Raw genomic sequence first — 27,914 nt, forward strand, 5'->3', positions numbered from 1 at the left:
ATGTGGTGTATTAGGAGTGTTCTTAGCTTTGGAGTAAAATATACACAGGTAAATTATAAATCAGCATGAAATTGTGAGTTCTTTCAATTTTGAAGTAATTTAAATATATCCTTTTCTCCCACTTCCCAGAAAGGACACATCAGTTCATGAACCTCTTTAATGAAACAGAAACTTTTCTTCCTTGAAACTTTTGTTTTAAGGAAGTAATCTTAAACTATTAAATACATTTTAACTTGTAAATCTAGCTAGCAATTTCCTAACATTTGCAATGAAATCTTCAGCAACTGAAATGGTTAAAAATCTAAAAATTAAGAATACATATACAACATCAGATGTTTATTGCACAATTGTAAAAATGCATCATCCTTAAAAAAAAAAAATTAAGATTTTTTTCTCTAAACAGCTTTGAACTTCTTTTAAATAAGTTAAGGAGATTGGAAAAAATATTTAAGGTATGGCCTATGACATAAAATTCAAGATGGATGAGGAGATAGCACATAAATCTCGAAGAGAGAATTAATATACAGGTTGTAAAGACCTGGCTTCCTTAGCCATTTTAACATGGGTCTAAAGAGCTCACATATTGGTTTCAGCTTAGCTGAAACAGAACTAAGAGTCATAAATGCAACAGTACCCTCTCTCGTTATTCCTCTAAATGACTGAGTCACATTGATTGGTCTGCTGAGACTCCTCAGAATTCTGATGAGGAATTTCTGCCCTGATCACAGGTAGAGCTGGTTTGTGTCAATCTCCAGCTGTACAGAGATAGGAATGCTAACGTATACGTGAAGAAGGAAATGTGAGGCTGTTGTTCATCTTCTGTCCTTCTGTCCAGGAATATTCATATCTGTTGAACATGTTCTGAAGTGTATTAACTAGGAATTTTTTTAAACAGGTCCCTTATTCAATGTAAATATGTCCCTCACTATCTACGCCAGCGATTTGAAGATTCATCAGAAGATCCACTCCCAGAAAAAATGAGAGAATCAGTGGTAAGGCTTTTTCTTTCATTACTTTCTGTTCAAAGTTCTCTCATCCATTTTGCCTACTAAGGAACCTTGTAAATATTGTCATTTAGTAATTTAATTTACTAAAAGCACAGATAGATTATCTTTACAGTGAGGCTAGCAGTGAGAAGGGGATACATGCCATTTTCCTTTCTGAAGGGGTCCTTTGAAGGGCTCTGCCACATTGATTATTTAATATAGTACATGAGAAGTGCAATACTAGAGCTTGGGGAGTGGTGCATCTCTCATCCTAGTACACAGAGAACTAATACAGGTTCTGTGCACAGAGTTGCAGTCTGGGAATATGGTGTGTCCAAGGTAGACTGGATTGTTCAACGAACATTCAAAAAGGTGAGCAGTCCTGCCAAACTCATTGTGTGCACTGCAGAGGAGCAGGATTTGGTCCACAGAATTACATGTGTTTAAAACAGCTCCTATTCTTTATTTTTCTATGGCTAGGGCTACCTGTTTTTCAGGAATGCCTTTTCTGTGCCAGGATATACTCTTGACTGTGTGCCATCCACCCCAGCTGAGCCAAGTGGAGCACACTGTCAGACTTGGCACCTAGAGGTGGAAGAAGCACATGAAACTGGGATAGTATGGGAGAGGGAGGTACATGCCTGGTGCCAAGCATTGCCATCTGATCATCTTTTCTTTGCTTGGTAGGCTGTTTATTTACTACTGTCTGGCAGGAAGCTGTAAGTTTGTGTCACCTTATTTCTCACTTCAGCATAAACATCGTGAAGTGACCCATCTTCCTTTTTGTCTTTTTATATTAAAAAAATGTTTGCTGTTACCCAGGGGAGGTTGATTTTATAAGGCGTTCATGTGGGAAGATCATCAAGTTTCCAGAAATGCTAAGGGGTGTTTGACATTCATTAGTCACGTGAGCTGTCCTGCTTCCTGCTGTCAGACAACTCTTCCTCCTGACATCCCCAGTGCCTGCACATCTGAGCATTTGCAACCTAGGTAGCTATTCCTAAACTTCTGAATGCTCTCTGAAATCCAGGAGCAGTCAGAGAGTCTCTGGAAGATAGAGTGTGTTTTTTGACCCTTAGACATGACCTGGGAGTCTGTAGTTCTTACTGGCCTCCAGATGTCCCTTCAAAGGGATGCATCTCTTATGTACGTCTTGAATAATTTCTTAGGCATTTTATAAGGTGTTACACAGCCTACATTCAGCATATGCATTGATCCTACATTGCCAATGTTTTCTACTTTTCTAAGCTGCTTCTTAGATTGTAATTTTTACCATGTATAATATTATTTTAAACTGCTTCCTTTAACAGGACCTACATAAGGTTAAGTGATATGGCTATTTCTTTTTGCTTGTATTGAGCTACAGTTTCTTGCAAACTAAACTGTTTGCAGCAGTTGATACTGGAATATGAGTGTGCATCTAGAAACAGAGTAAACAAGTAAAGTATTTTTGTTAGAATTTTGCTGTGTTCTGTGGTATTTGTGGTGTTTTGCTGTAGGTTATTGCAGTAGTTCATTGACATTCTGTTTTTGTACACGGGGACTGTATGGCAGATGTAATGGAAAGCTTCTCATGCTCCTGTAGTTCTGTCTTTTGCTGATAGTGCCTTTCTTGGAGGAATACAGAATCTGATGTCATCTGTTCCGCAGATGGAGCCCAGTCTGGGGACTGAAGCAGTTACAGCAGCTGTCCTCTTAACTGGTTTCATTTCACAGTCCAGAGGGAAACCTTGAGCAAGGATTCAAAATACTGAAAACAAAATCCAAAAATAGTGGGAAAAATCTGCATCTAAGATCCTGTCTGTATTTTCAAAATGAAGTAATTCTGCAGATTCTCTAACAATTTTTGTATCAGTGACGTGGACAGGGATCTGCTGTCTTACACTAACACTGCACAGCTGCACTTGGGCCCTTGAGCCAGTGGGGTGGAAGGTGCAGAAGTACAGGAATAGCTGCACTGGGATTTTCCAGACACAGTAGTTCAGTTCTTCTCTTCACAATGTTTCATTACTGTCACACTTTTTCATTTTGTCACACTTTTAGGATTAATTAAGTGGGCTTCCTGGCACCTTTGCTTTCCAGGAAATGGCTGGATTTGGGAATTGACACTTTTCTGCTCTGTACATTTGATACTCTATGCTACTGCTGCTATGAGGCAGAGCCTGCTTTCCTTCAGTGTTGCTGGAGTTTGCTAGTTTTTTGCCTTTTTTCTCTCTCTGGGCTTCCTTCAATCTGTATAAAAATTGTAAGTGTTTGCTTATGATGTCAATTAGTAGTGCTAATTTGGAAGGAATTAGCTGAAGAAAGAGAAGGCAATTTCTGATGAATATGGGCTCTTGTCTAACCCCTGTGTTACCTGGTACCTCTGTCTCAGTGAAATACCAAGGAGACTCCCACTGCTATCTCACCAATGTAGTGCTAATAGGGCAAGTAGGGAAGAATTGAGGCAGGAGAAAATGCACGTGCATTGAATTCAAGGAGCACAATCAAACCATAGTCCCTGTTGACTTGCTTCAGCAATAGTAGTCATGTTTAGGATGTAGGACTAGGCTGACTCTTCAAAGCCAATTTAAAATAACTTCCAGAAGTTTTGTAAGGGGATCTTCAAAATGTTCAGAAGCTGGGTGAAACAATATACCAGTATTTGGAAGAGATTTCATGATGGTAGCTCATTTTTTCTGCTCCCCTGTGAGGAGAGTATTCCTAACCCCTGTCAGTGGCAAGAGATGGCAGGATGCCACCCAAGCCAGCCTTGCTTTGTCTACAAAACACCATTTAAATAAGACCCATTTTAATCAGAAAGCCAGAGGCATACAGAACCAAATCGCCTTTTCAAACAGCTGAAAGCAAACAAGGTTAATATTGAAAATTATTGTATTGTTTTCTGGATGGCTTTGCACTGATGTTAGGAGTAATAAATACAGCATCTCTAATGTTTGATTACATGACTTTTACCCTTTTCCTTTCCTTGAATAGCTGTGTAAGAATTGCCAGCTTTGGAAGCCTGAATTACGAAGCAGCTGTGATTGATAATTGACCATTCAACTTTGAGAATGGAGCTTCCTGTTATTATAATTAATTTCTGTAGGCATCCACATGGTTGATTACTAGATTAAGCAGTGGCCTGAGGGTGATAATGTGTTACATTCAAACTCAAGGTTCCTTCCTGGTCTTTAGTACAAACATTTAGATAGCTAATAAAAGGATTTGTACAAAGCTCCAAAAATCTAATTGAAAATAATGGTTGATCTTGATGATTTTAAAGATCTTTTCCACATAAACAATTCGATGATTCTGTGATAATAATTCAAACACAAAAACTGTGCCACTCTAATATATTCTGCTTGTGAAATCCCCAAGGCATCAAAGGTAGCAATGTTGGTTTGGAATTTCTTTTTTTTTTTCCCTTGAGTGTAACATGGAAAGTGTAGAATGGCTTTCAGCCCAAACTATAACAGTGATTGTCTCTCACTGGAGAGATTTGAACTGTGAATAGAGTTTAATTTTTACATTTTTGGACCAATTGCAGTGAAGGGCTCAAGCATCATGCTATAGAGCTATTCAGTACCCAGCTCATAAGTTCCTGGCTTTGGGAATGATATCCAAAATCCTGCTTTAGACAGCTGAGTCCAAGGTAGGCACATGTTTTTCAGCTGCCTTCCATGGGGAAGCCAGGAGCCACAGCTTCACCCCCAGCAGGTAGATGCCTGAGGTTTTCTCCTGGAGAGTAGCTGTGAGTTCCTCTCAGCCAGAGAGATCACTGCCATTTCCTGGGGGACCCTGTCCCCTGTGCAGTGACATGGAACAGAAGCAAACACTGCTTAGCTTTGTTTTAGAGGGAAAAAAGCCTGAATTTTGTGAGAAGTTTGAAAGCACTGGCCACATCAAGAGGGAGCTCCTGTGTGGACCATTGTGCCAGTCAGCATCTGAGTAGTATATTTATATTTTGAAACAGTTCAGTGATAGGACAGAAGGACAAACCTGGACATATATAATATTTAAACACTTTCAATATTGCCAGAAATGGAAAGCAATTGTCAAATTTGGGGTTGAATATCTGAATAATAATAATTTCCTTAAAAACATAGGCCTTTTTCTGTATAGGATTGTCAAAAGTGATGAGAGGACTGTAAAAAGGACAGTTGCAAAAGGAAAGATGGGAAATAAAAATCCTGTGCAATATAATTTGTGTAATGTGTTCCTTTCTGAATGTAATGCTTGAAAAGATTCTCTTTGGTGATCTGGCCTGGAATAGAAAGTTAGGATGCCACCTCTCCCCAGAATGTGCATTGTTATCACCTCTGCTGGTTTTACAGCTAAATTCTTAATATTTTACATGGTTTTAGTGTCAGCTTCTTAGTCATCTGATTGTGAGAGAAATCAGCCATTTTAATAGTAAACCTTTTGGGTTGTACAGAAGAACTTGTGAATGTGATTGGAGTGTGTTTGTTGTTCTTAGAAGCTTGTTTTAGATTACTGAGTTGAATTCAGCTGTGCAGAAAATGATACTTGATCAAGACTTTTCATGCTGTGTATTCACAAAAGGGCTGAAGTAGTGCCATATAAATTTGACACCACTTTATTTTCTCAGATACTGCTGTTTTACACAGATTTTATATGCAACATCTTTAAAAATATCTGAAAAGGTTAAAAAATAATTTCCATTACATGGATTGGTAATAATTTCATTATTAACTTTTATTAGACTGTGTTTTTTTCAGTACTGCTACTTGCTAGTGAGAGAACTGAACAGTGAAGTCCTGTGGGGACAGGCAGGGAGCCAAGGTTTAGTCAGGGAAGAGAAGGCTTTTCCTGTGGGCTCCCTCATGTTGTGGTTCTTCTGTTGAATGCAACAGCCAAGGAGCAAGGCTAGCAGGGCTGTGCTTTGGAAAGGTGGTCAGGAGGAGTTCCAAAGACTTAACTGGGCTCCCACACCTTTGCACTACATGTAGCCCAAGCTGAGTACAGGGCTGTCCAGAGAAGGATGACTCTCAGAGTGGAGGGAGTGCCGCTCTTTTGGAGACAGTTGCATACTCCTGAGCAGCATGGGAAGGGCAAAAGCCGTGGTGGTTGCTTGAGATTTCAGCTAAGCTGTATTGGAGTTTCCTGGGATAAAGCAAAAGTACTTCCAGAGCCTGAAGGCTTTTTAGTCCTGCTGCATTTCAAAGGGCTGCTGCAGTAAGTGAAAGTGCTGGTGCAGGTGACCTTTTACTGAGAAGCATCTTTCATAACAGGGAGTGATAGGCAGCCTAAATACAGAGGTTGCTACCAGCTTCCCTGGTAATTCACAACCCTTCTGTTCTTCACTTGTTCTGCTTGCTTTCTTTTTTATCTCCTTTTTTCGTAGGTTTGCTGTACCATCATTATTTTAGTTTTCTTTCTTTTTCTCTGATGAGATTCATTAAACTTACCTAGATTGCACCACCAGGAAGTCAGATGAACCTCTGGTTCTAACGAAAGGGTTGCTTTTCACATGTTGTTTCTAGGTATCTTTGAATTAAAACATAAGCCATCTTCTAAACCAAGAGCTACAAATAGTTTCTCATTTGGTAACTTAGCAGCAGAATTGAGTGCTGAACCTAAATGCCCTTTTCATAAATCTAAGACAAGATTTTCATTTACTCACAAAAGCATTTGGGTGACCTCTGCAGTACAATTCAGAAGACCGCACAGATCACAAGCTATCTTGTTTATTTGTTTACTGAGAATGACATTTTAATCTCAAGAAAAATGTGCTGTAAGGACAGTGATATTTGCCATCTTTAGAAACAAAATGACTCCTACCACAGTTATAGATCTTTACATAAAGGCAGATGTGTCCTTTCATTATCATTCAATGACACTGGAAAAAAGCCTTGTCTAAAATCCACAAAATCTTGCTGCAATTTGACTTCCAATAAAGAAAATCAGGAAATGGGGCATGTCACTTTAGAACATAATAAATGTATTAATGTTGTGTCTTAGAAGACATTAAGGAAAAGCATTACTTTTTTCAGTAATACAAGAGAATGGGAATAAGAAATATTAGTTCTTGAAAATAGGAAATGGAACCAGAATTTTGATTCCCAAAAATAAGAAGGTCATAATGGAAAAGAGTTATATTCCTCAAGCAGAATCAGATTCAGTATTAAAATGTATTGCATTCATTTCTCCAATATTATAACTTTGTTATTTAAAAATATAATTCAAAATTAGGCATGAAGAATTTAAATGTGATTACTTCAACAGACCTGGAGTGTGGAGAAATAATTTCCCAAAGCAGACTGGAGAAAATACTTTTGTATTAGGGAGTGCTGATTAGCCTTATCACAATGCAGAGTGTAAGTAATTGAGAACAGAATAATTACTTTGGTTAAAATAGCGCTGCCTTACTAATTGTGTCTAAAATAATTACTTTTACAGAAGGAAATCTTGAAATCGGATCTTATTGTCTGCACAGCAGCTGCTGTTCTGTCGTTTGCTGTCAGTGCCAGTACTGTGTTTCTGTCACTAAGGGTGTGTATCTATTTTTTTTCCCCCCCTAAGGTATTATGTCTCTTATGGAAAACCACAGGGTGCTTTAACTGGAAAGAATAGAAGAGGGAAGAGAAGTTAGTGGAAGTGCATTTACTGGTTATGATAAGACTGTTATAGCTGCAAAACAGTTTGTTTCTAGATATTTGTATTAATTTCAGTATTACTTATTTGACATCTCTTTCCTTAAACAGCTCTTACGATATGGAACCCAGAAGACAGAATGAATAAGCCTGACATTTTGCATTTTTTCCTCCAATTATGCAGGAAAAAAATAGTTAATTGTGTGTGTAAAACACATATGTCAAAATCCATATTCACCTAACGTCAAGAATTTGAACATAAGAATAAAAATAATTTGCACAAAAATACAGTTATGGAAACTGTTAAAAAATGTTTTAAAAAAATGTGTGTGAATTATAACTCTGTTTCCTTTTTCTCTGCTTTGGCCCAGCCATTTCTCAGCATTGTGCTGTTTGCTTTAGCGTGGACCGTGGGATTTGTAACACATTACATCCTTCCTCAGCTCCGCAAGCATCACCCTTGGCTGTGGATCTCCCACCCCATACTCAAAAGCAAAGAGCACCAGCAGCGGGAAGTGAGAGGTTTGTAAGACAATCTTTTCTAAACAGTGGATTCAATGACTTCCAGCTTGCCTTGGTTTGAAGAACTAAAAATAAAAAAATCCAGAAGTAACAGAGCTGGGAGAATAAATGATCCTTTTACTTCTGAGTAGCACACATATCTGATCATTTTAATTTTTCCACTGCATCACCAGCAGATCTGTGAACCTGTAGGAGTTGTCTTAACAGGCCACTGCCCAGATGGGCTGAGGCTGGGCAGACACGTCTGGAGATTGTCTAGTCTGATGCCCCTGCTCAGACCAGGGTCTGAGCAGGGGCAGGTTGCTCAGGGTTATGTCCAGTTTTTAATATTTTCAAGTGTAGAGACTCTAAATAAACTTTCTGGACATGGCATTCAGTCATCCTTACAGTAAGAAAAGTTGCTTCAAACTGTGTTTTTTGGGTGGATTTTGGTGGGGTTTTTTTCTACTTTTTTTTTGGTTTTGTGGGGTTTTTTTTGTGATTTATTTGTTTTGGTACTGTTTTTTTGTGGGAATAAATTTTCAGTTTATGCCCATTTCTTTTGTCCTGTCTCTGGTCACTACCGAGAACAGAGTGGCTCCATCAACTTTACTTTCCCCCATCAGGCATTTATACCCTAAAAATGCTGCCAATCAGGCATTCATAAGATGCCCCCAAGACTTTCTCTTCTCAAAGTTAAGCAATCCCAGCTCTCTGTTTCTCCTCATATGTTGAATGTTCCCATCCCTTAATCATTTCACAGCCTCTATGTGATCTTTCATGAGCCACTGTCTGATCTGCCTTTTGTTTTACTTTACAGTACTGTTACTTGCTGTGTTGCTTTACATGGTATAGTTCATGCCTAATACATTGGCATTCTACATAATTTAAAAACTTAAAAGATTGATGAAATTGAGGCAGATTTTTTTCTACTTTCTGATGTGTTAGCAAATGTAGTGCAATTTAAGTGTTCTAATTTCAATTGTAACACTTTTAGAGAAACATTACAATTGAAAAGAACTGAAATTTTCTTTAAGATTTGTTCTTGTTGATGTCTGCTGGCTTCAGTGGATGGTGCCTTGATATATGTGAATACTAGTCAATATTTTAGTATGTCGAGATCTGATTTCCTGTTCTGATAGAGTTATTTCTGAAGCAGGCAATGTGTTTTGCAAAGTAAAGCTTCCTCCCTCCACCCCAGTTCTCTTCTTGCCTTTGCTACCAGCCAAAAGCTTGCTTGTCATTTCTTGATGGATCCCACGCCTTAATAATTCTCAATATCTGTTTCTGAAGTGTTGGAAGACAGCATTTGCAGAACAGTCTGTTGAGGGACTTCAGTCTGTTCTTCAACTAGACCACAAAAGAATGCAGATCGCTCTCTGAAAAACCATACATGAAGGATTTAAGTATTTTTTATTTAAAAAAAAATTATGTGTTTCAAAACATTTACTTTCCAAACAAGGGTTGGGTATGATTGAAGTACCCAAGAGACTTGATTGAAGGTTGCCTTTTAACTTTTATTGCAATATGCCAAGGAAGGTATAATAGAATATAAATATTATTAAGCACCATGCCCAGCTGAAAACAGTGTCTGGGAGTTCCTGTCCCCGATAACCAGTAATTCTGATAAATACCCAAGTTGCACTGTTTGTTTCAGCACTTAATTATAAATAACCACTGTAGGATTTCTTTGCCTTTTCTTGATTAAGTCTGTATTCATTTGTCAAAGAAACATTGTTTTCCTAAATGCAGTGACTCAGCATTTGAAAAGGTTGAAGATAGAGACCTGCTGGACTGATTTCCACAGATGGGTTTCCTTCTGTTTTGAGATCCAGCTGCATTTCTCATGCTGCCTACTGTGGGGAACAGGCTTTTTTTGCTTCTTTTGCAGTCCTCATTTATATGTGGCACATTCCTGTACTTTGGGGTCTAAGTATTGCAATGTAGCTGGTGTTGTGTGATAGAAAACAAGAGTGAAAAAAAAAAGAAAAAAAAAATATTTCAGTCCCTTAGGCTGCTGCAGAATTTTTTTATCATGTCTGAGATGAGACAGACTGTGGAAAAGGTAATCCCTTTGATAGACAGATTGATAGAAGACAGGCTGTCTTCTTTCTTTTGTCCTGTAATAAAAAATGTAGGAACTAAACTTTAAAATGTTCTCTCTTTGTATAGAAAGAGAAACTTGGAAAAAGGACAGTAGTACCCCGTAGTTGTCAGATGCAGACAATGAAAGGACGAGTACACAAGATGTCTGTGAGGAGTTTTTACTGTATAGATTTTAATTCTAATCTATTTTTTTTTTGACAAGGGTAATGCTATTGAAAGACAAATGACTACTTGCAATTAGACAAACAACTGGCAGTGACAATTCCACAAGTTTATTACTAGCTTTGTTGCACAGACTTTGGATGAGCTCCTCGAACTTTAGGGTGTTTCACAGAATAGCAATTATCAGACCAGTTCTTGTGATGCCCCTGTGAGATAACTCAGTTATTACTTGTCATTGTCTTGGCTGGCTGCAGGATGAAAGATTTAGGTCAGGATGTATGAGCTTATGGTATATAGATGTGTAGAAATTAGTGCAGGAGTAAATGAGAAAGAAACCCTGATATACTAGGCTATTTTTTCTTTTCCTTTCTCCCTACTACTGCTTTTGTACCCCACAGGTTTGTGTAAGCCATTTTCAAATCATCCATGTCTTTCCCTGGGGCCCCTTCTGAATGTGAGCTCTTTTTTCTGTCTCCATTGTCAGAACAGATCTCTCTCTGCTCCTGCACCTGCCTTCTGTTTGGTTTATGTGATATGCTTATCTCTTTACTGAAGCCTGAGTTCTTACACAGAGCTCAGCTTTGGACATGGCTGAAGTTCTTGAGCTCAGGAGGAGGAAAGAGGAATGGGGAAAAACAATTAGATTCCAAAATGGACATTTTTCTGTGTGTATGAACTTTTAGGAGGTAGCTTTTAGGTAATGAAGAGGAAATATTTCTATGTTATAGCAAGAAACAGAAGTTGTTTATATTTTCTGAAGGGGGATTTTTGCAAGAGCATTGCCTTTCCTTAAAGTACTGTCAAAACATGACTTCAGCCTAATTCAGAAGGATTGGTTTTAGATCTTTGTCTTAGCCTATGCAGTATACAACTGTGCCTCTAGAACGTAGAAATCCACTGAGTCAGTATCTTTTCTTTGTCATTGAAAAGGTGTGTATGGAAGAGGGGTTGTCTGCATATAATTGTTTTCATTTTGCAGGGATGATTATTGAAGATTCAGTAGCTGGCATTTTTATTTCTGAGTTAATACCAAGTTCTGCCTTTTTGTGTTCACTCTTTTTCCAATAACCTTGTCTAGCTGAGCTTTGAGGAAAAAGGCATTATTTTTGTCTGTGCACAAGTGTTTCTGCACTCAGTTCACCTAAGTTCTCATAGCAGCTGAATTGCATGGAGCATTCGGTTCTTGTTTAATACAGTAAGCACTGTAGTATTGTTAGAAAAGTCTACTGCAAAAAAGAAAAAGCTATTCCTTAGAGAGGAATGATGTGAGATGTGATCCTGGCAGATACTTCTTACAATGTCTGTTTAAGTGTTTTGAGAAACATCTATGACAGTTTCTAGCTCGTAATATTTCTTCAGTTGTTAGATCTCAGGGGGTTGTTTCATTTATCAGTGAGGTCAATGGTAATTTACATTCTAATGAACAGTATTTTGCTACTATAAGATGAGGAAGTAGAGGCACGGAGTTGATGATTAAGCAGGTGATTAGGTGAGTAGGTGATTCAGCAGGTCAGTGCCAGAGCTGGAGAGAGTCTCTCTGGGGTCATTACATCCACTGAGAATACTATTTAATATACTGACTAAATAATTGGATGATGTAAAAACTAGCATCTATGTACTATCTTTTATTGTTTCTGAATGTGTCTCACGAGTGCAATTATAAGCAGCAAAACAGATACTTTCTAAACTCAGAGAGCAAACTGATTTCTCTATTGCCAAAGAATTATGAATTCCATTGTTTCATAAATTAGTTGGTTGACTATATTTATTAATGTGAGCTAACTTGTGTCTTCTATAGTACTCCAGTGCAAAAAATGCTGATGATTTGACAACACGATCTGTTATCTGAATTTCCATTTCAGATGCTGCTCATTTGATGTGGTTTGAAAGGCTTTATGTGTGGCTACAGTGCTTTGAGAAATACATTTTATATCCAGCCATAATACTGAATGCACTCACCATTGATGCTTTCTCAATTAGTAAATACAAGAAGCTTGGTACACAGTAAGTAGTTTATAACTCAAAGCATATGATTAGTAGAATATTTGGTTTTAGACTGAAGACTGAGAAATGGAATTTGTTTTTAAATAAGCCTGTAATCTTATCACAGTTTGCTTTCATGCATATTAGTTCAAAATACAATAATCATTGGCTTTGCTGCAAGAAAAATGCAAAACTACCTTAGCACACCAAAATATGTCTCCAGTGAGAGAGACTGAAATTAAAAGATTAAAGAGCTATATATAGATATATATGGAAGATCTAGATGTCAATTAAAAGCAAGACATACTATATCAGGCTGCAGGTGTTTGATGGGCATAAACTCAGTGGGGTAACTAGAATTAATCAGATGAAAATGAGAAATCTAGGCTGGATATCAGGAAACATTTCCTAACTGAGAATTTTTAACACTATGCTGTAGTCTCCCAAAGGAGTTATCAGAAGCTTCACCACACAAGTCTTTTAAGGCTGAATGAAATACTAAACAGTGTAGAAAGGTGGGTAGTTCTGCATTAAGAGTGGTTTCAAAAAGGTGGGGGTACAGGTTTTGATGAAGTCTGATGTCTTAGATATTAAGCAGAACTCGTGGTGCTGATCCATGGTCTCACAGTATGATCCTTGCAGACAGCCTTTTATGGTATTTTAGTCAGTGACTTGCCTATTGCAGATACGCAGCAGGCTTAGTGACTGCAGTATCCCCAGTGAGCAGTTTCTGCAGTCTTTTTATCAGAATGATAGGGATGCAGATGATAAAACAAAGACACAGCCTTGGAATGTTCCAGTAGCAAGAAAAACTGCTGGGAGGTGGGGGAGAGTTCCTTGGTGTCCATAATAATACAGATTCTTAATTTCAAATATTAGATAAAAGAACTTTGATGTAAAAATTGCATGTTGATTTAATTATTTCTCTCTCGAGGAGCAACACAGCTTTAGGAACTACACAACTATAAGGAAAAGGCAGCCCCTGCTTTTAGGCAGCCCCCTTAGTTTGAAACTTGGACTAGGGCATTAGTCAAATTTTCTGCATATTTCTCCCAGACAATTGTTTTTCCAGAGAGACTCTCATGAGTCACTCATTGATAGCCTCTGTAGTTCCCCACTGACTTTTCTTCCCCCCAGGCACTTGGAAGATGCTACAGCCAAGGTGCTTCAAGAGTTCAGGTGTATTGTCCAGGGTGACACTGAATCCACACTTATCCCTCTATTTAGTTCTGCAAGGCTGGGAGAATTAAAAGTAGTCAGAATGCCATTTGTTACTAGCTACCAGACGCGACTGAATACATGCACAGAGCAAATATGTAGGGTTAGGAAGGTGCTATTTTTACATAGTCATTCCTCCAAGCTAGATTGCACTTTAAAGTATCACCTCCCTCAAGTGTTTAGAAGAAATGAGTCAGACCCCCAGAAGTCTTGAGATAAAGAAAGTAATTACATTTGTCTGCCTCTGATTGTTTGGCCTGTGGGGGAATACCACAGCAGTCCTTTCCTTCCCCATCCCCCTTGTGTCTGTGTGATCACCTGTGTAAAACCTGCTTTCTCCTTTTCGTTGTAACTCTGGTCTATGCATGAAACTCCCAATATCACTTTTCCTTTGGCTTTCCTCTTTAATACATTCTCCTTACAGCTGCCATCCAAATGCCACACGCAAAGCATTCATCTTCATATCCCACCTCTTTCTGAACTCCATAAACCCACAAGGCATCCTGGATTCTCCTTGCTACTTCCACATACAGTGTTACTGAGGGTTTTAATGCATAAATACATGTTTTCTGTTGCTGGAACATTCTTTAGTTATTGACCACCCAAGGATCAGACCGCATCATGCTGTAGGGAAGGGAAGACTCTCCCACTCTGTATCTGAAAGTGTCTGAGGTGGTACATTTTGTGGGATTTGATGTTGAAGTTTTCCTCAAATTGAATTTATCTTTTAAAGAAGCTTCACCTTGCTTTGTGATTTAAAGGACTGCAGCAGTTTGCTTCTTGAGGAGGCAGAACAGCTCCTTTATAGTCAGGAGTTTGCTTGAGCTTTCCAGACCCTGGTGTGCTGGTTATTAATAGGACCCATGATGACAGTGCCTGCCCCTGTAACCTGCCAAAGAGGCATCAGCCCCTCCTTCTCATGCTCCCTTACATCTTTTCCCAGGAGTTAAGGCTCCAGGAAAAGCACCTTGTGTGGCAGTATTCTTAAAGAAGAAGGAATAACAAGCAAATTATTTTTTGTTACCTGTGAATGTACTATTTTGTAAAGCGTCATTTTTTGGTGAAAGTTTCATCATGGTAACAGGCACAGTGACAAAAAAGTCTTCCTTTTGCTCTATAATCTGTAAGTTTCCATGTGAAAAAATCTCCATGTTGCAAGAATTTTCTTCTTTCTGATAAATTAAATACAAATGAAATACATCTGGTTCGTGTAGGATACACTGGGATGGCTTCTGTTGGCTTCAGAATCTATTTAGCTTAGTCATTAGGTTTTCCATTCAGAAATGTGAGGCAAATTGAAAAGAACAGCTTTGACAAGGTGGGAAATAAGGTCAGCTTGGTGTTTCATTCCAAACTAATGCCCTGCTGATTCTTTAGAATGACCAGCACTCAAAACAAAGTTGCATCTGCATTACGGGAGATAGACAAAAATGCCACATATAATAAAGTCAACCTGGAAAAGTGGAATCTTGCTAGGATGCTGAAAACCTGTTGAGAGCTTTCTAGCCTGCCAAGTGTCAGTCATGGCAGCAGGTATTCTCCTGGTTAGCAGCAGGATGAAGGAGAACCTTCCATGCATTTTGCAAATACCTGGCCTACTTTCTCACTCGTTATACATTGAAGTCCCCACATTTTGGAACACATAGTTGCAACACAATTTCTTTTCATCTGATTAATTACTATGTAGAATAGTCAACTTTCTGATCAAGAACAGTGGTAAGAATTTCAAACACTTCACATCTATGTGTATTTCTATCCAGAATTTTGGCAGTGCATAATGAAATTACAAGTAAAATTATAAATTCTGTCATCAGGTGAAATTTCTTGTAATAAAAAAAAAATGGGTTTAAGGGTTTTCTTTTTTTCAAATTACGGTAATGTGTTAATGAAAGTGCCAAGGTATTTCGTGGACTGAAATTTTATTTTAAGAGGGATATAAAAATGTCTGGTCTAGATTCTTGGGTTTTAGTAATCATTACTACTCTTTTTAGTACAGAGATTGCTCTTTTTTACAACTTAAAAATATGTCATAATGATAAGGGAAAAATACAAAATTTCACATACATAAAATAAATGTGATGATTTCTGATATTACTTCTGTATCCTTTTAATAAATATGTAGATTTAGATATGCATAGCAGTCTAAAATACATCTGGTACAGATATTTGTATTTAAGAGCTTCTTAATTTAATGCCGTATGACTTGATTAGGTTTTTCTCTCTGCTTTTCTTACAGCTGTGACATTATCCTGATAACAGTTGCTGGGATGAAACTCCTCCGCTCCTCATTCTGTAATCCCATTAATCAGTTTGTTACTTTGAGCTTTACTGTGATCTTCTTCCGATTTGACTACAGAGACATTTCAGAAAATTTCTTGCTGGATTTTTTCATGATGTCCATTGTCTTTCATAAGGCGAGTTTTAGAGCTCCTATAATTTCTTTGGGAAAAAATATACTTTCAGTGTCAACTGGCTAATCAATACGTGTTAGAACTTTTTAGAAGTAGTAAATGCATACCTAGACTCAGACTGTTGGTATTGTAGAGGAAAAAATCGGTTAAATTGAAAAAAAGGCTTTGATTAAGTGTTTTTTCAGGCTTTGTGTGATGTTTTTCATCTACTTTTTGTTCACGTGTTGCTATATAAAGTTCAGAATTGTTTTCAAGAAGAGAATCCTCAATGAGTTCAAAAGAGCCTCTTGGGTCATTAGTGCAGGACTGCCCTCCAGATCAATCGCCTGGTGTTTTTATCTCAGTTTCCTTTGAATGCCTCTAGTGGTTGACTCAACAACTTCCTTTGGGAAATTATTCCATTATCTAATCACCCTCATGATAATAAATATTTTCCTAATGTCAGCCTTAACATTTTTCTTTTCCTATTTTCAGTCTGTTATCCTTGTGATCCTTAACCTTAACCTCAGTGCTCCTTCCTCTCTATTGCATTGTTAACTCTTGAAGTGTGCTCCAGTTGAGTTTATTAAAAAAACTACCAAACCCTTTCTGCATCAGTCAGAAAAGACCCTGTCTTTATTTGGAATCTAAAGTATTTCACTGAAAGAATTAGACTTAACTGATACCTTGAGAAAACATGGGAAAGTACTGAAGATTTGAAAGCATTTGTCCAGGGGTAATTCTAGTGAGGTGTTTGGTTTTGTTGTTCTTTGTTTTATTTGGTTCTTTTTGCTCAGGCTTCTTTGCTTGGTTTCTTTACCTAAAATATTCCTACTATATGTTTCAGAATGACCCAGCTAGCATCCCTTAGTTGGTGAGAGAAGAAAGACATGGTTCCATATTGATTGCTGCATGTGCTGTGGAGATATTTAGCCTTTCTACACAAGCAGCATCAGCTCATACTGCTGTCTATGCCTATCTGGAAGTTTCAGGCTTCTGATGGAAGGGTCCAGTTAATTGGTGTTATGTTGGGAGTTCCCAGTCATTTAGGGAAAGAGTGAAGGAGAAATTAAATGTTTTTCCTGGTTTATTTCTGTGCTGCTGTAAGGGAGGATGAGAAAGGAGGAGTCACAACTTGGTGAGGTAACTTGAGCTCCTACTTTTTGATGAACTCTTGGACCACACTCCAGCAGAAGCTTCACCTGCTTCAAGCCTTCACCCTCGGAACTGTTGTTCTGCTTTCTCTCTGCTGGGGTGAGAAAGCAAGGGCCGGGGAGGAATTGCAGAATAAGAGGACTAGAAGAGATGAAACTCTGCTTTAACAAGATCCCCCTCCACCATACTCTTATCCTACAACAGGACTAGAGTAATTTTTTAAGCTTCTTAGCTTAGAGTGAAAGATAACCAGCGAAGGCGATGCAGGGTTTGCTCGCATTATGCCACTTTTCAGTATTTGTTTAATTACCGTGTTCCCTAGAGAAAGGGGTAAATTTTTGTCTCCAGAGAAGTTGATCATTGCGAAGTCCCATGTCTGAATGATGGTTTACTTAGTCCTAAAACTCATTCTCTAAAAACCTCTATACAGGATCAAAAAATTAGCATGCCTGAATTGCAAATTCCACTATTTAATTCTTTTGAAAATGTTGAGCATATCACAAAATACTGCTGTGAATTATTGCATGCTTTTGTAAGAAAGAGATATGATTTTTTACAGCTACTTGGGTAGATTGGAGCTACTGTTCACAGTAGAAAGACTAGTGTTAGCAATGAGAATGAGATAATTAAGGATGCTTATTAAATTAAGCAGAGATGTTTGCTAAAATAACTACTGCTCTACTAGACTGAGGGCTGTACTGCAGACATGTATTGAAAATGTGGTTTTAGGACTGATCTTCCATCTTCATATCTAACAATATCTGAAATTTTGCAGGTCATTAGTTCAGCAAGTGGAATTGTCCTTGTTCCATTTAATTATTCTAAGTCAAGCGGTTGAATTCTTTATATTACAAAAGCACATGCACATTTTCACAATAATCATTAGATCCAATATGAAAAATTGCATTGCAGATGATAGAAATTTAATACCTTTTAATTTCAAATTGTAAAGGGCATAACTTTTCTTTACCCTAATTAAGATTTGAGCTTTAATTAGCTCAGCGTTGTGGAACTTCAGCAAAGGATATAATCACTTGAGGATAAAGATGATGTGTGTTTATTTCATACTATACTCTCTAAGCAAGCTGCATCCACCTTTGTTCCTAACAGCTTTATGGGTCTTCACAGATTTTGTCTGTATTTCAGTAACTTTTATGTTTGCACTTACTTTTTAAAATACAAACAAAATCGGAAATACTGTCTATTACTGTCACCTTTAGCTATGCAGAGTTTATTACACAGCCATGACTGATTTCTGTTTGCATGTTGAAAATGTCAGTTTGCCACTCTCTTAATTAGGGAACATTAGAAGCACTGTCTTAAGTCATAGTGATGGCAATTTTTAAACAAGCTTACCCCATAAAAAGCTTTGCACGCTTTCAAAACATGATGCTAATATTTTTTCTTCTACAAGGTGCTGGGGAAGAAAGAATCTCAATTCAACAGGCGTTCACAACTCCACTAGTCACTCTTGATGCAGATTATATGGAATACAACTTTGCTAATAATGTTTGATAGAGTATTTCTAAATAGCTCACTGATTGTACTTCCCTTGTTTTCCCCATTGTGGTGTTAATTTAATGTAATTCAGTCAAATCAGAAACTCCAAATGAGCATACTGCTCCCTGAGCAAGCTGGGACACGGAAGTCCGAATTGCTGCTCACAGATTTTCATTTCTCTTAGCCAAAACACCCACACTGAGGTAACACAGAGAACAAGAGAGTCTACTCAGTTCTATTCCTGAGATTTTTTTTTATTTTTTGTCATAGGACTTACTAATGTGACACAGTTAATTCAATTATTTTTAAAAAATGATTAGCTATTTACATTTTGACAATTTACAGAATGTGAAAACACTAAATGTTGATTTAGGCATATGCAGAATGTGCTATTTTGTATTTCAAATTGCCTTGGGAAGTCAGCAAGATAGACATTTAGGAAATATTTTCTTACTTGTTTTTGAGAATGATTGCAGCTTTTAATTCAAATGAAACAGGACTTCTCCATCTTTCTTAAACTAAGACTTCCCATGTAGCAAGACCAAGTTGTATCCTTGACTACAACCTGGGGATCTTCTGTCCAAAAGTCCTGTTGTCTCTAATCTTTAAATCAGAGCTGAATGGCCTTTTAAAAGTTTGTGGTTGCTCATTAAACATGCATGGGTGTAATGCTCTGATGTATATTCTGCAGGAAGTCAAACCAGATAATTGAGACAGTCTTGGTCTACATGACTCCATGTAAAATTTTCAAATGAGCCAGTTGTTCTCCCTGGATGTTTTAGGAGATAATGTCAGTGCAAAGGTTAATAAGAATGTTCATATTAAGTGAAAATGGAAATCCACAAAAAAAATAAGAACATATTCTTCATAGGCATAGCAAAGATATAATAGGACTTAGAAGATTTCTTCCTAGACTTTTAACACTAGGAAAAAATCTGAGACTCTTTCTTGTAATAGAGTAAAAAAAAAAGTGGAAATATTAAATGGTTTGAGTAATTTATTTGGAACTGATGAATAGATGGACCTTTCTTCCATTCTTTTGCTGTCTACTGACATAATATTTAACTGAGGAAAAGCTCTAACATATGCAAAAGCTCTCAGAGGAAGAGCATATGGATGGTTAAGTGATATAGCTCATCCAGTCCATTTTTCTTCAGCGTGATAAAAACAAACGAAAACTAAAACAGTAATGGACCCAGCACTGCCTTCTGTGGCAGATACTTTTGAAGGGTGTCTGGAGTAGCTGCTCAAGAATGAACCAGTATTTAAGTGTGAAGTAGAAGTGAATGCAAATCAGTCAGACAGCAGGGATATCAGTTTGGAACTGGCTGAATGTTAACAAGGATGCTCAGGGCAAGACTTGTCCCAGGCTCTTTTGCTGTGCTCTGTTAAAAATGCGATTTTCCGTTTCATCCAGTGCCACAGGCATCCTCTAAATTTTGCTGGTGGGAAGGAGTCATAGTATCTCCCTGAACTGCTTTTGGAACCTCAAGCAGGGCTGATGTTGAGCTGAAGGAGCAAAGACAGCAAAAACCTCTGTACTAGAACCCTAGTGGGGGGTTCTTGCCAGTCCCTTCACTACTGGGAGCATGCTGCTAAACTGGCTCTTACCAGCAACTTTTTCATCTCTACAGCACAACTGAAAAATTATACTTGTATTTTGGAATATGGATTTTTGACAGATCTCTGCAGCTTCCTTTAAGCTCTAAAGAGTGAGCCACCCTTAGCTTACACACTCATCTACCATATGGATCTGAATGGGAATGATAAGCCCAAGTGCCATTAACCTTCCAATGTACAGGACTACAAGTTCTTAGCTCTTTCGCTCTCTTATATGTTACTGTCACGTAGTTTAATGGCCTCCTAATTTGTGTGTGTATATGAACTAATTAGCAATACAAAAATATGAAATCACCTTGTATTTTCTTATCATCAAGTCTTCTGAGGGTCCTGAATTTGTCTTCATGCATAAGGCAAAATAATCAATGAAGCAGAGCTTGTTAAATTTGCCTTCATTAACACTGAATTTATTTGCCTAAATACTCTTATCCCTGCTGAGCTCACTTAAATATACAATTTCCCTGTTTGATATTTTTTCTTCTTTCCCAGAATACATTTTCCAGCTAAAAACGAATCCACGTTTTTATAAGAATTTTTTCTCTTTCTGTATACTTCTTTCTCATACAGTATCCAAGACCACAGGTTTATAAAATATGATCTTTGTCAAAGTAGATGCAGCTAATGCAGCCAGTTTGTAGCAACCTGGCAGACCTTTGTTGATCAGGCTTAACATTCAACATCTGTAACACAATCCCTTGGACAGGAAAGAAATTTTGCGTCATCTTGTTTTCCTTCATTTTATGAGAAAGTGTTGCCAAGTGCATTGGCCTTCTTGGTGCTTTGTTGAAGTCAAGTAATTAACCTATTGGATCTTTTTATTGCCTTTGTGGCAATAAAACTCTTGGTTAGTTGGCATGTCTCATTGATTTAGGTGTGACTTATCATTCAAAAGCCTCACTCTTTTTCCTTTCCTCTTCTGATTTTTCATCCTTCTCTAAATCTGATGTTTCACTTCAGAGCTTCTGGGTCTGAGTCATTAATTCATATTTTAATCTTTTCCTTGCCATTTGTGCATACTAAAAGCCAATGTCTTAATCATCTGTACCCTCTTGGCTCACAGCTGTTTCCTCAACTTTTGGTATCTGGCATATAAACCCTTTCAAGACACTTTCTGCAAGTAAAATACCCAAAGCTACATCTGATATTTGACAGGATAATCCCAGTGGTATTTTCCATACACTCCTTAACTCTCTTGGGCACTGTACATTTCATGTTTCCTCTTAATATTGGAGGAATGGTTTAATTGATTTTTCATTCAGCCTTCTGTCACTGACCTCTTTGTCAGACTTCATTCATTACACTATTCCCAATTTGCATTTTCTCTCTCTCTTCTTTTTTTTATTTTTTTTTTTTTAATTTTCTCTAGAATGGGGCAAGTGCATTTGGGGGTTCAGGGAGATGTACACCCACTCCCTGGGTCAGTATGGCTCAGTATCCACTGAGGTCTATGTTCATGTGCATTCGTGCTGATAGAGGCCTGTTCTGTCTGTGTTGATATAGGCGCTGAAAGAGAAATCTGGAGTACTGCAAACTTGGTGTTTTTTCTTATGCCCACTTTTACCACAGAATGTTAGAATGGCTTGGGTTGGAAGGGACTTGAAATATCGAGTTCCAACTCCCCTGCTATGGGCAGGGACACCTTCTACCAGATCAGGTTGCTCAAAGCCCCATCCAACCTGGCCTTGAATGCTTCCATGGATGAGGCATCCACAGCTTCTCCAAGCAACCTGTTCCAGTGCCTTATCACCCTCCTAGTGAAGAATTTCTTCCTAATACTTTATCTAAATCTCTTTTAATTAAAAAGCATTCCCCCATCTCCTATCACTTCAGGCCCCTATAAAAAGCCCCTCTCTCCAGCTCTTTTGTAGGTCCCCTTTCGGTACTGGAAGGCTGCTTTAAAGTCTTCCTGTAGCCCTCTCTTCACCAGGCTGAACAGCCCCAACTCTCTCAGCCTTTTCTTCATAGGAGAGGCACTCAATTCCTCTGACCATCCTCTGGACCCACTGGTTCATGTCTTTCTTGGGCTGGGCACCCCAGAGGCTGATGCAGGGTTCCAGGTGGGGTCTCACCAGAGCAGAGCAGAGGGACAGAATCCTCTCCCTGGCCCTGCTGCTCACGCTGCTTTGGATGCAACCCAGGGCATGTTTGGTTTCTGGGCTGGGAGTGCCCATGGCTGGGTCATGTCCAGCCATTCATCCACCAGCACCCTGCAAGTCCTTCTCACAGGGCTGCTCTCTTATCCATTCTCTGAGCAGCCTGTATTTGTGCCTGGGATTGCCCCAACCCAGATGCAGGACCTTTCACTTGGCTTTGTTCAACTACATGAGGTTTGCATGGGCCCAGTCCTTTTGAAAAGGAAATTTCTGGGAAGATACAGTCTTGGCAGAATCCATGCCTGTGAAGGCTTTCCTGAAAATGCCTGAATCAGTGCAGCTGATGAGTGCACTCTGAGCTGCATTGATGTATTTTGCTTGTCTGGCCCTCTTCATATTAAGCTGATGAGCTCTGATCTTGTCCTTTTTGCCCACCTTGGGATATATGCAAGTCTGTTTTTTTTACAGTGCCACAGGTTCCTTCCCTGAGCTCTTGCTATCAGCTGACAATGTAGGAAGAAGCAGCATCTGCCATGAGCAGATCCAGGGCTCTGTTAGGTTTTATCATCATCTTCTTGTCATAATCCTTACCATAATTACATCTGGCTAACATTTAACTTCAATTGTAAGGCTTTCAAAGCTTGCTGCTCAAACTGCCTAAAACGTGCCTGTTTTGTACAGTGTCACTATTAAGTGCTCAGTGTTGTGCTTGAGGAATATATTCTTTTCTCCAAGGTTTGATGTCAGAGACTTGGACTGATTATATTTTGATCCTCTTGTATGTATTGCATTAGACAATGATTTTGGAGCCCACTGTATAAAGGCTTCAAGGGTCTGTAAGCATGTGCACATAAAGACATCCTAGAAAGTATTTGTTGTAGGTTCAAACACAGCTGTCCAAATACACCATAGAATGTCACAATGACTTAAAACATAAGCATTAAAAACCTTTACTAAAGCTAATGCTCCAGAAAATCTTGTTTTACAGGATTTCGTAGGCGAAGTTTGTTAAATTGGTATTAAATAAAAACCCAAAAGTCAATGATTTGCAAAGCAAAGCCATGAACAATAATAAAATTATTCCAAGTTTAATTTTATGTCCTTAAATGCATGCATACTTACAGCTTTTCCCTCTTGATGTATATTCATTTTTATTGACATACTAAAAAGAAAATAAAAATATATCAGGTATTAGAATTTAATTCTGAAAGCTGGAGTTTCCACTTGATCAGAATTACCTTAACATGAAGAAGTAAATACTCCTCTCAGAGTCTCAGTTCAAATAATCTCAAGGTCACAGGAGGAATCTAAGGAGTAATATAAAGAAATACCTGTTCAAACTAAATAATTTCTTCCTGCACTTAACTTTTTAAATCGCAATTTGTGTTGCATGTAGAGCATATAGCTATATATATATATATAACCATTATTTTTGTTTAAAACCTATGTGTGTATATATAATGCAGCTTTTTTAAACACACAGAAAAAAAAATCAAACTTAGCAAGAAAATGTTAATGTTTATGCATTATTTAGTCCCAGACTTGCCAAGAAGTCTGCCCACACAGAATCCCGGCAGGTGCCAAACACATAGAAGGGCCGCCAAAAGCTGAGAGCATTGCATAATCTCCATCTCACACTGAATCATTTAAATTCAGGTGTTAATCTCTGCCTAGTTCATTAAAATATACCAAACTGAGAAAAGAAGATACCATTTTAGTGATGTTTCAGACTCCACAAATCTTTAGTTTTTCATGTATGTTGACTAATTTCCATTAAATTAGCTTGCAATGGTACCTAAATTTGGTTAAGTGAGAATAACCAGATTTAAAGAAAATCCTGGGAAGATGAGTCTTTGCCTTTGCTTTCTTTATAGCTCTCTGGTGCACCAGAAGTCTGTAGAGGCTTCAGAACTCATAGAAGACTTAAGGATGATTAAAACAAAATGTGTGTCCACATAAAATAAACATGAAAGAGGGATGCATGTTCTGCACTTTTACTTGAAGGTAGTGGGAATGTGCTGGTTTAAATTCACCAAACATGCCGATAATTTAAAGTCCTTATGAAAGACTTTAAAAAAGGTTTACTGTGTAAAACTGCCACATGCATAAAGATATCTAGGAATATTAGAACTTTTATGCCCTCTAAAGATATATATTTATATATATTTTAAATAATATATAAACATATAATAGTTTCTGCTTATTGAACTATAGAAAACATTGACAATCTAATCAGGCTTAATACAAATATTCTTTTATAAATCATTCTAAACTGAGATGCAGAAGTCTTAAATAAAAATTAACCTTTAATATATGTTTAAGCAAGTGGTTGTGGAAAGAGGGTTCAAATTCACCATAGACTGTTTTTTTCACCTTCACTTTAGATGGGAAGGTTCTCTCTTTGTATCTAGCACTGTTGCACCTCACCCTCATTCAAACAGAACTCTACTGGAGATAATTTGTGTTTCACAGAACCACAGAATGGCTGAGGTATCCCATCAGGTTCCACGGAAGTAGGTTTTTTCTAGTTTGGTTTAATGTGCCCTTAACTAATCCTTTGCTATGTAGGTTGTCCCAATTTCTCCATGCTTCCTCACAGCTCTCAGGGGCCTCTGGCTTGAAGGGTCACTAGTAAAGACCAAGACAAGGAAGGCATTGAGCACTTCTGCATTCCCTGTGCCCTTTGTCACCAGGTTCCCTGCCTCATCCACCAGCAGGTCCATGGGATTTTTTCCAGTTTGTGTGTTGCTGTTGATACACCTGTAGAAGTCCTTTCTGTTTCCTTTTACTTTCCTCAACAGATTCAGCTCCAGATGGGCTTTGCCTTTTCTCTCTCTTTCTAATTCATTCTGGTTTGTTTCTGACAATTTAAAAGAGATGAAGGTTTTCCTCTTTAGCTCATGTCTTCAGATTACTGAAGGTTGAAATGCAGCTAGTTGTAGTTGAAATGAGAATAGCTCAGCCTCCCCTATTTATGAAGGCAATTTTAGCAGCTTCAGTTTCTTTCTGTGAGAAAAGCTCTGTGAGTTCCCCTATCAGATATAGGAGGAAGCATATTGCAAATTTGATGAAACTGATAAGGAGAAACAGTTTCTCAGATCGTTTTAGCAAAATGAAAAAGAAAATGTAAAGCCAAGTCTTCCTTTCCTAAATCTCAGTGTTGTAGTTGGTAGATGACATCACCTTTAGCAATTATAGTTAGAGATGTAAAATGCTAATGGCATATTACCCTGAAGGCATTTTGCAGAACATGCCCTGGAAGCAGGGATTTAAGAAGTAATAGAGGCACTTGACAACTCTTAATGAAAGCAGTAGCCTGAAAATCACACATTTCCAGGCTTTTAAGTGCAGTGTTGTAAGGCTTTCAAAAACCAAGAGAGGTTCGCTAAAGCATTATTGCTTCATGTTCTTGTGAATGGAAATGAGGTCCTTTGCCTGTCTTTCGAAGTGTTAGCTGAGAGGAAAGTGTTGGAAGAAACAGCAGCAAGTTCATGCAGAAGTAGTAGGACTTGTTAGATGCAACAGGGAACCTGGGCTCCATGGGTCAAGTTTTGCAAGGTGTAAATATTAAAGAACAACTGAAAATTATATATTGGAACAAGGAGCCAGAAGGGTGTCCTCCTGGATTTGGTTTCCTAGCAAATGCAAAACCCGAGTTTTATTTGAGATTTGAAAACCTTTTGATGAATTCTGTGCTTTGAGCACAGCTAGGGTGATTTATGACTCTGTGATGTCAATCTGTAACTGGCAGAACTTTGCTGGGTTGTGCTGCCATTTTAAATCTTTGAAGTTTCAAATGTAAGTCATCAGATTTTTCCAGCCCTTCACTTAAATCTTTTTGCAGATAAAATTTTTCTTCCAGCTGTTAATTGTGGTGTTTCAGATAAATAAAAATGAAGCAAAACAAAGCAACCCCACAACCTGCTGAATAAGACTGAAATAAATAAATGTCCATTTGAGTTTCAGTTCTGTTTTACTTGCCTACTTTAATGTTGCAGTCTGCAAGTCACGTGTAGTATTTTTGACAGAAAACAAAGTTAGCAAGATATGAGTTTCTCAAACTAAGTAGGGGTAACCAGGCTGTGCATTGAAGGGATTGTAACAGCTTCTTTTTATCAGGGCTTCGGTGGTTTTAAATAGTATATCTGTGCAAAGTAAGTGTAATCTATACTTTGTGTATTGCTCTTAATTTGAGTCATGCCAAAGCAAAGAAAGTGGGTGAATCACTGCTTGCATCTCACCTGGAAGGTTTATTAGTTGTAACTGGAGCTAGGGTGACACTGGTTGTACCGAGTTAGCAGCTACTGTTTGATGGTTTTGTAGCACAAAGACCAAAACAGGTCAATGCTACAAGTGATTCTGACTTCCCTCACACTTGATATGCAATTATTTACTACAGTCTGTGGAGAAGCTCAGTGAAACATCCTGTAACTGCATTGCCACTGTGTATATAGATGGCCAAGTGGGATTTTGGGGCTGGTGACTTGAGGAGTGAAAGGAGCTGGCCAGAGAAGGTGTGTCCTCTCTGACTGCCAACATGCTTGTACATGAAGTGTGCCCAGAACCGTGCTCTGTCCCGAGGCCAGCTGTCATGGGGGAGCTTGTGTCTGGGCTGATGAACTCTCCCAGTCTCTATGCAAGGTGCAGGTATGGAATTGCCACCTAGAAATGAACCATGGAGGGTTTTCGTTCAAAAGGATTCCTGGAGGTTGTTTGGAAGAGTGTTAGCTGGGCCAGACCAGAACCTTCCCAGATGCCTTTCTAACAGTTTAAAAATATGCACAATATCAGTGCTTGAGAACATTCCCTGGAAGCATTTTAATATACAAGTATTGATACAGTCTCAATGTCTTTCAGGATGTTGGCAAAGTCTTATTTTTCACTAACCCAGAAAAAAATTACTCTAAGAAATTCAACATATATTTGCTATATAAGCATGAAATATTGCATATACTCCTGTTTCACTGTCAACTTCTCTGTGTGTTGAGCACTAATGTCTATTGATGGCCAAATCTTTCCTGACAGTTTGTCAGGAACCCACTCTGCAATAGATGAGACATAAGATCTGTTTTGGCCTGGTGCCAAGAGAAATGACAGGGGGGAAAATGTATTCCAGGGAAAAAGTATACATCATTCTTGAATCAGAAACTGCTAGTTGCAGCACCAAGCGTATTTTACAGGAAGCAAAAGCAAATTCATTGTGGTTTTCAGTTTGTACTGCACAACAATAAAAGCTCATATTTATGCAATGTTTTTATGATACAATGGTCTTGAAAATGCAACTACAATTCATTATTAATGCCATGCATATGCTTACATCATGATAGCTTCTCCCATTAAGTCAAAAAATGGGAATGTTGTATTCTTGAGAAGTAAGTCTGATTTCCATGTGCACAGCCACATGTCACACATTGAACTTTCTCTGTTCATGGTATCCAATTTCTCCTGGAGACTCCTCTCCTGTAACTGTCTCACTTGTGGTCATATATAGTCAGTGAATATCAGAACCTGTTCTCCCACTTTCTAATTAGAGCAGACATACTTCTGAAAGGTAATCTGGGAACTACCTCAGTATGGTGGTCAAAAATGTACCTCATTGCAAGT

General features: G+C 38.2%; 1 protein-coding gene across 1 annotated transcript in view; it reads left to right on the plus strand.

Moving 5' to 3' along the window:
• The window catches only part of PCNX2 (pecanex 2), a 153,628-nt gene that overhangs the window by 65,241 nt on the left and 60,473 nt on the right, over nt 1–27,914 (plus strand). The window contains exons 17-21 of the mRNA XM_053972346.1: nt 896–992; nt 7,389–7,481; nt 7,954–8,104; nt 12,214–12,355; nt 15,789–15,966. Coding sequence (XP_053828321.1) covers nt 896–992; nt 7,389–7,481; nt 7,954–8,104; nt 12,214–12,355; nt 15,789–15,966 — 661 coding nt within the window. The remainder of the gene's footprint in view (nt 1–895; nt 993–7,388; nt 7,482–7,953; nt 8,105–12,213; nt 12,356–15,788; nt 15,967–27,914) is intronic.

Source organism: Vidua macroura, chromosome 3 (genome assembly GCF_024509145.1).
Source record: "Vidua macroura isolate BioBank_ID:100142 chromosome 3, ASM2450914v1, whole genome shotgun sequence".
NCBI classification, from domain to species: Eukaryota; Metazoa; Chordata; class Aves; order Passeriformes; family Viduidae; genus Vidua; species Vidua macroura.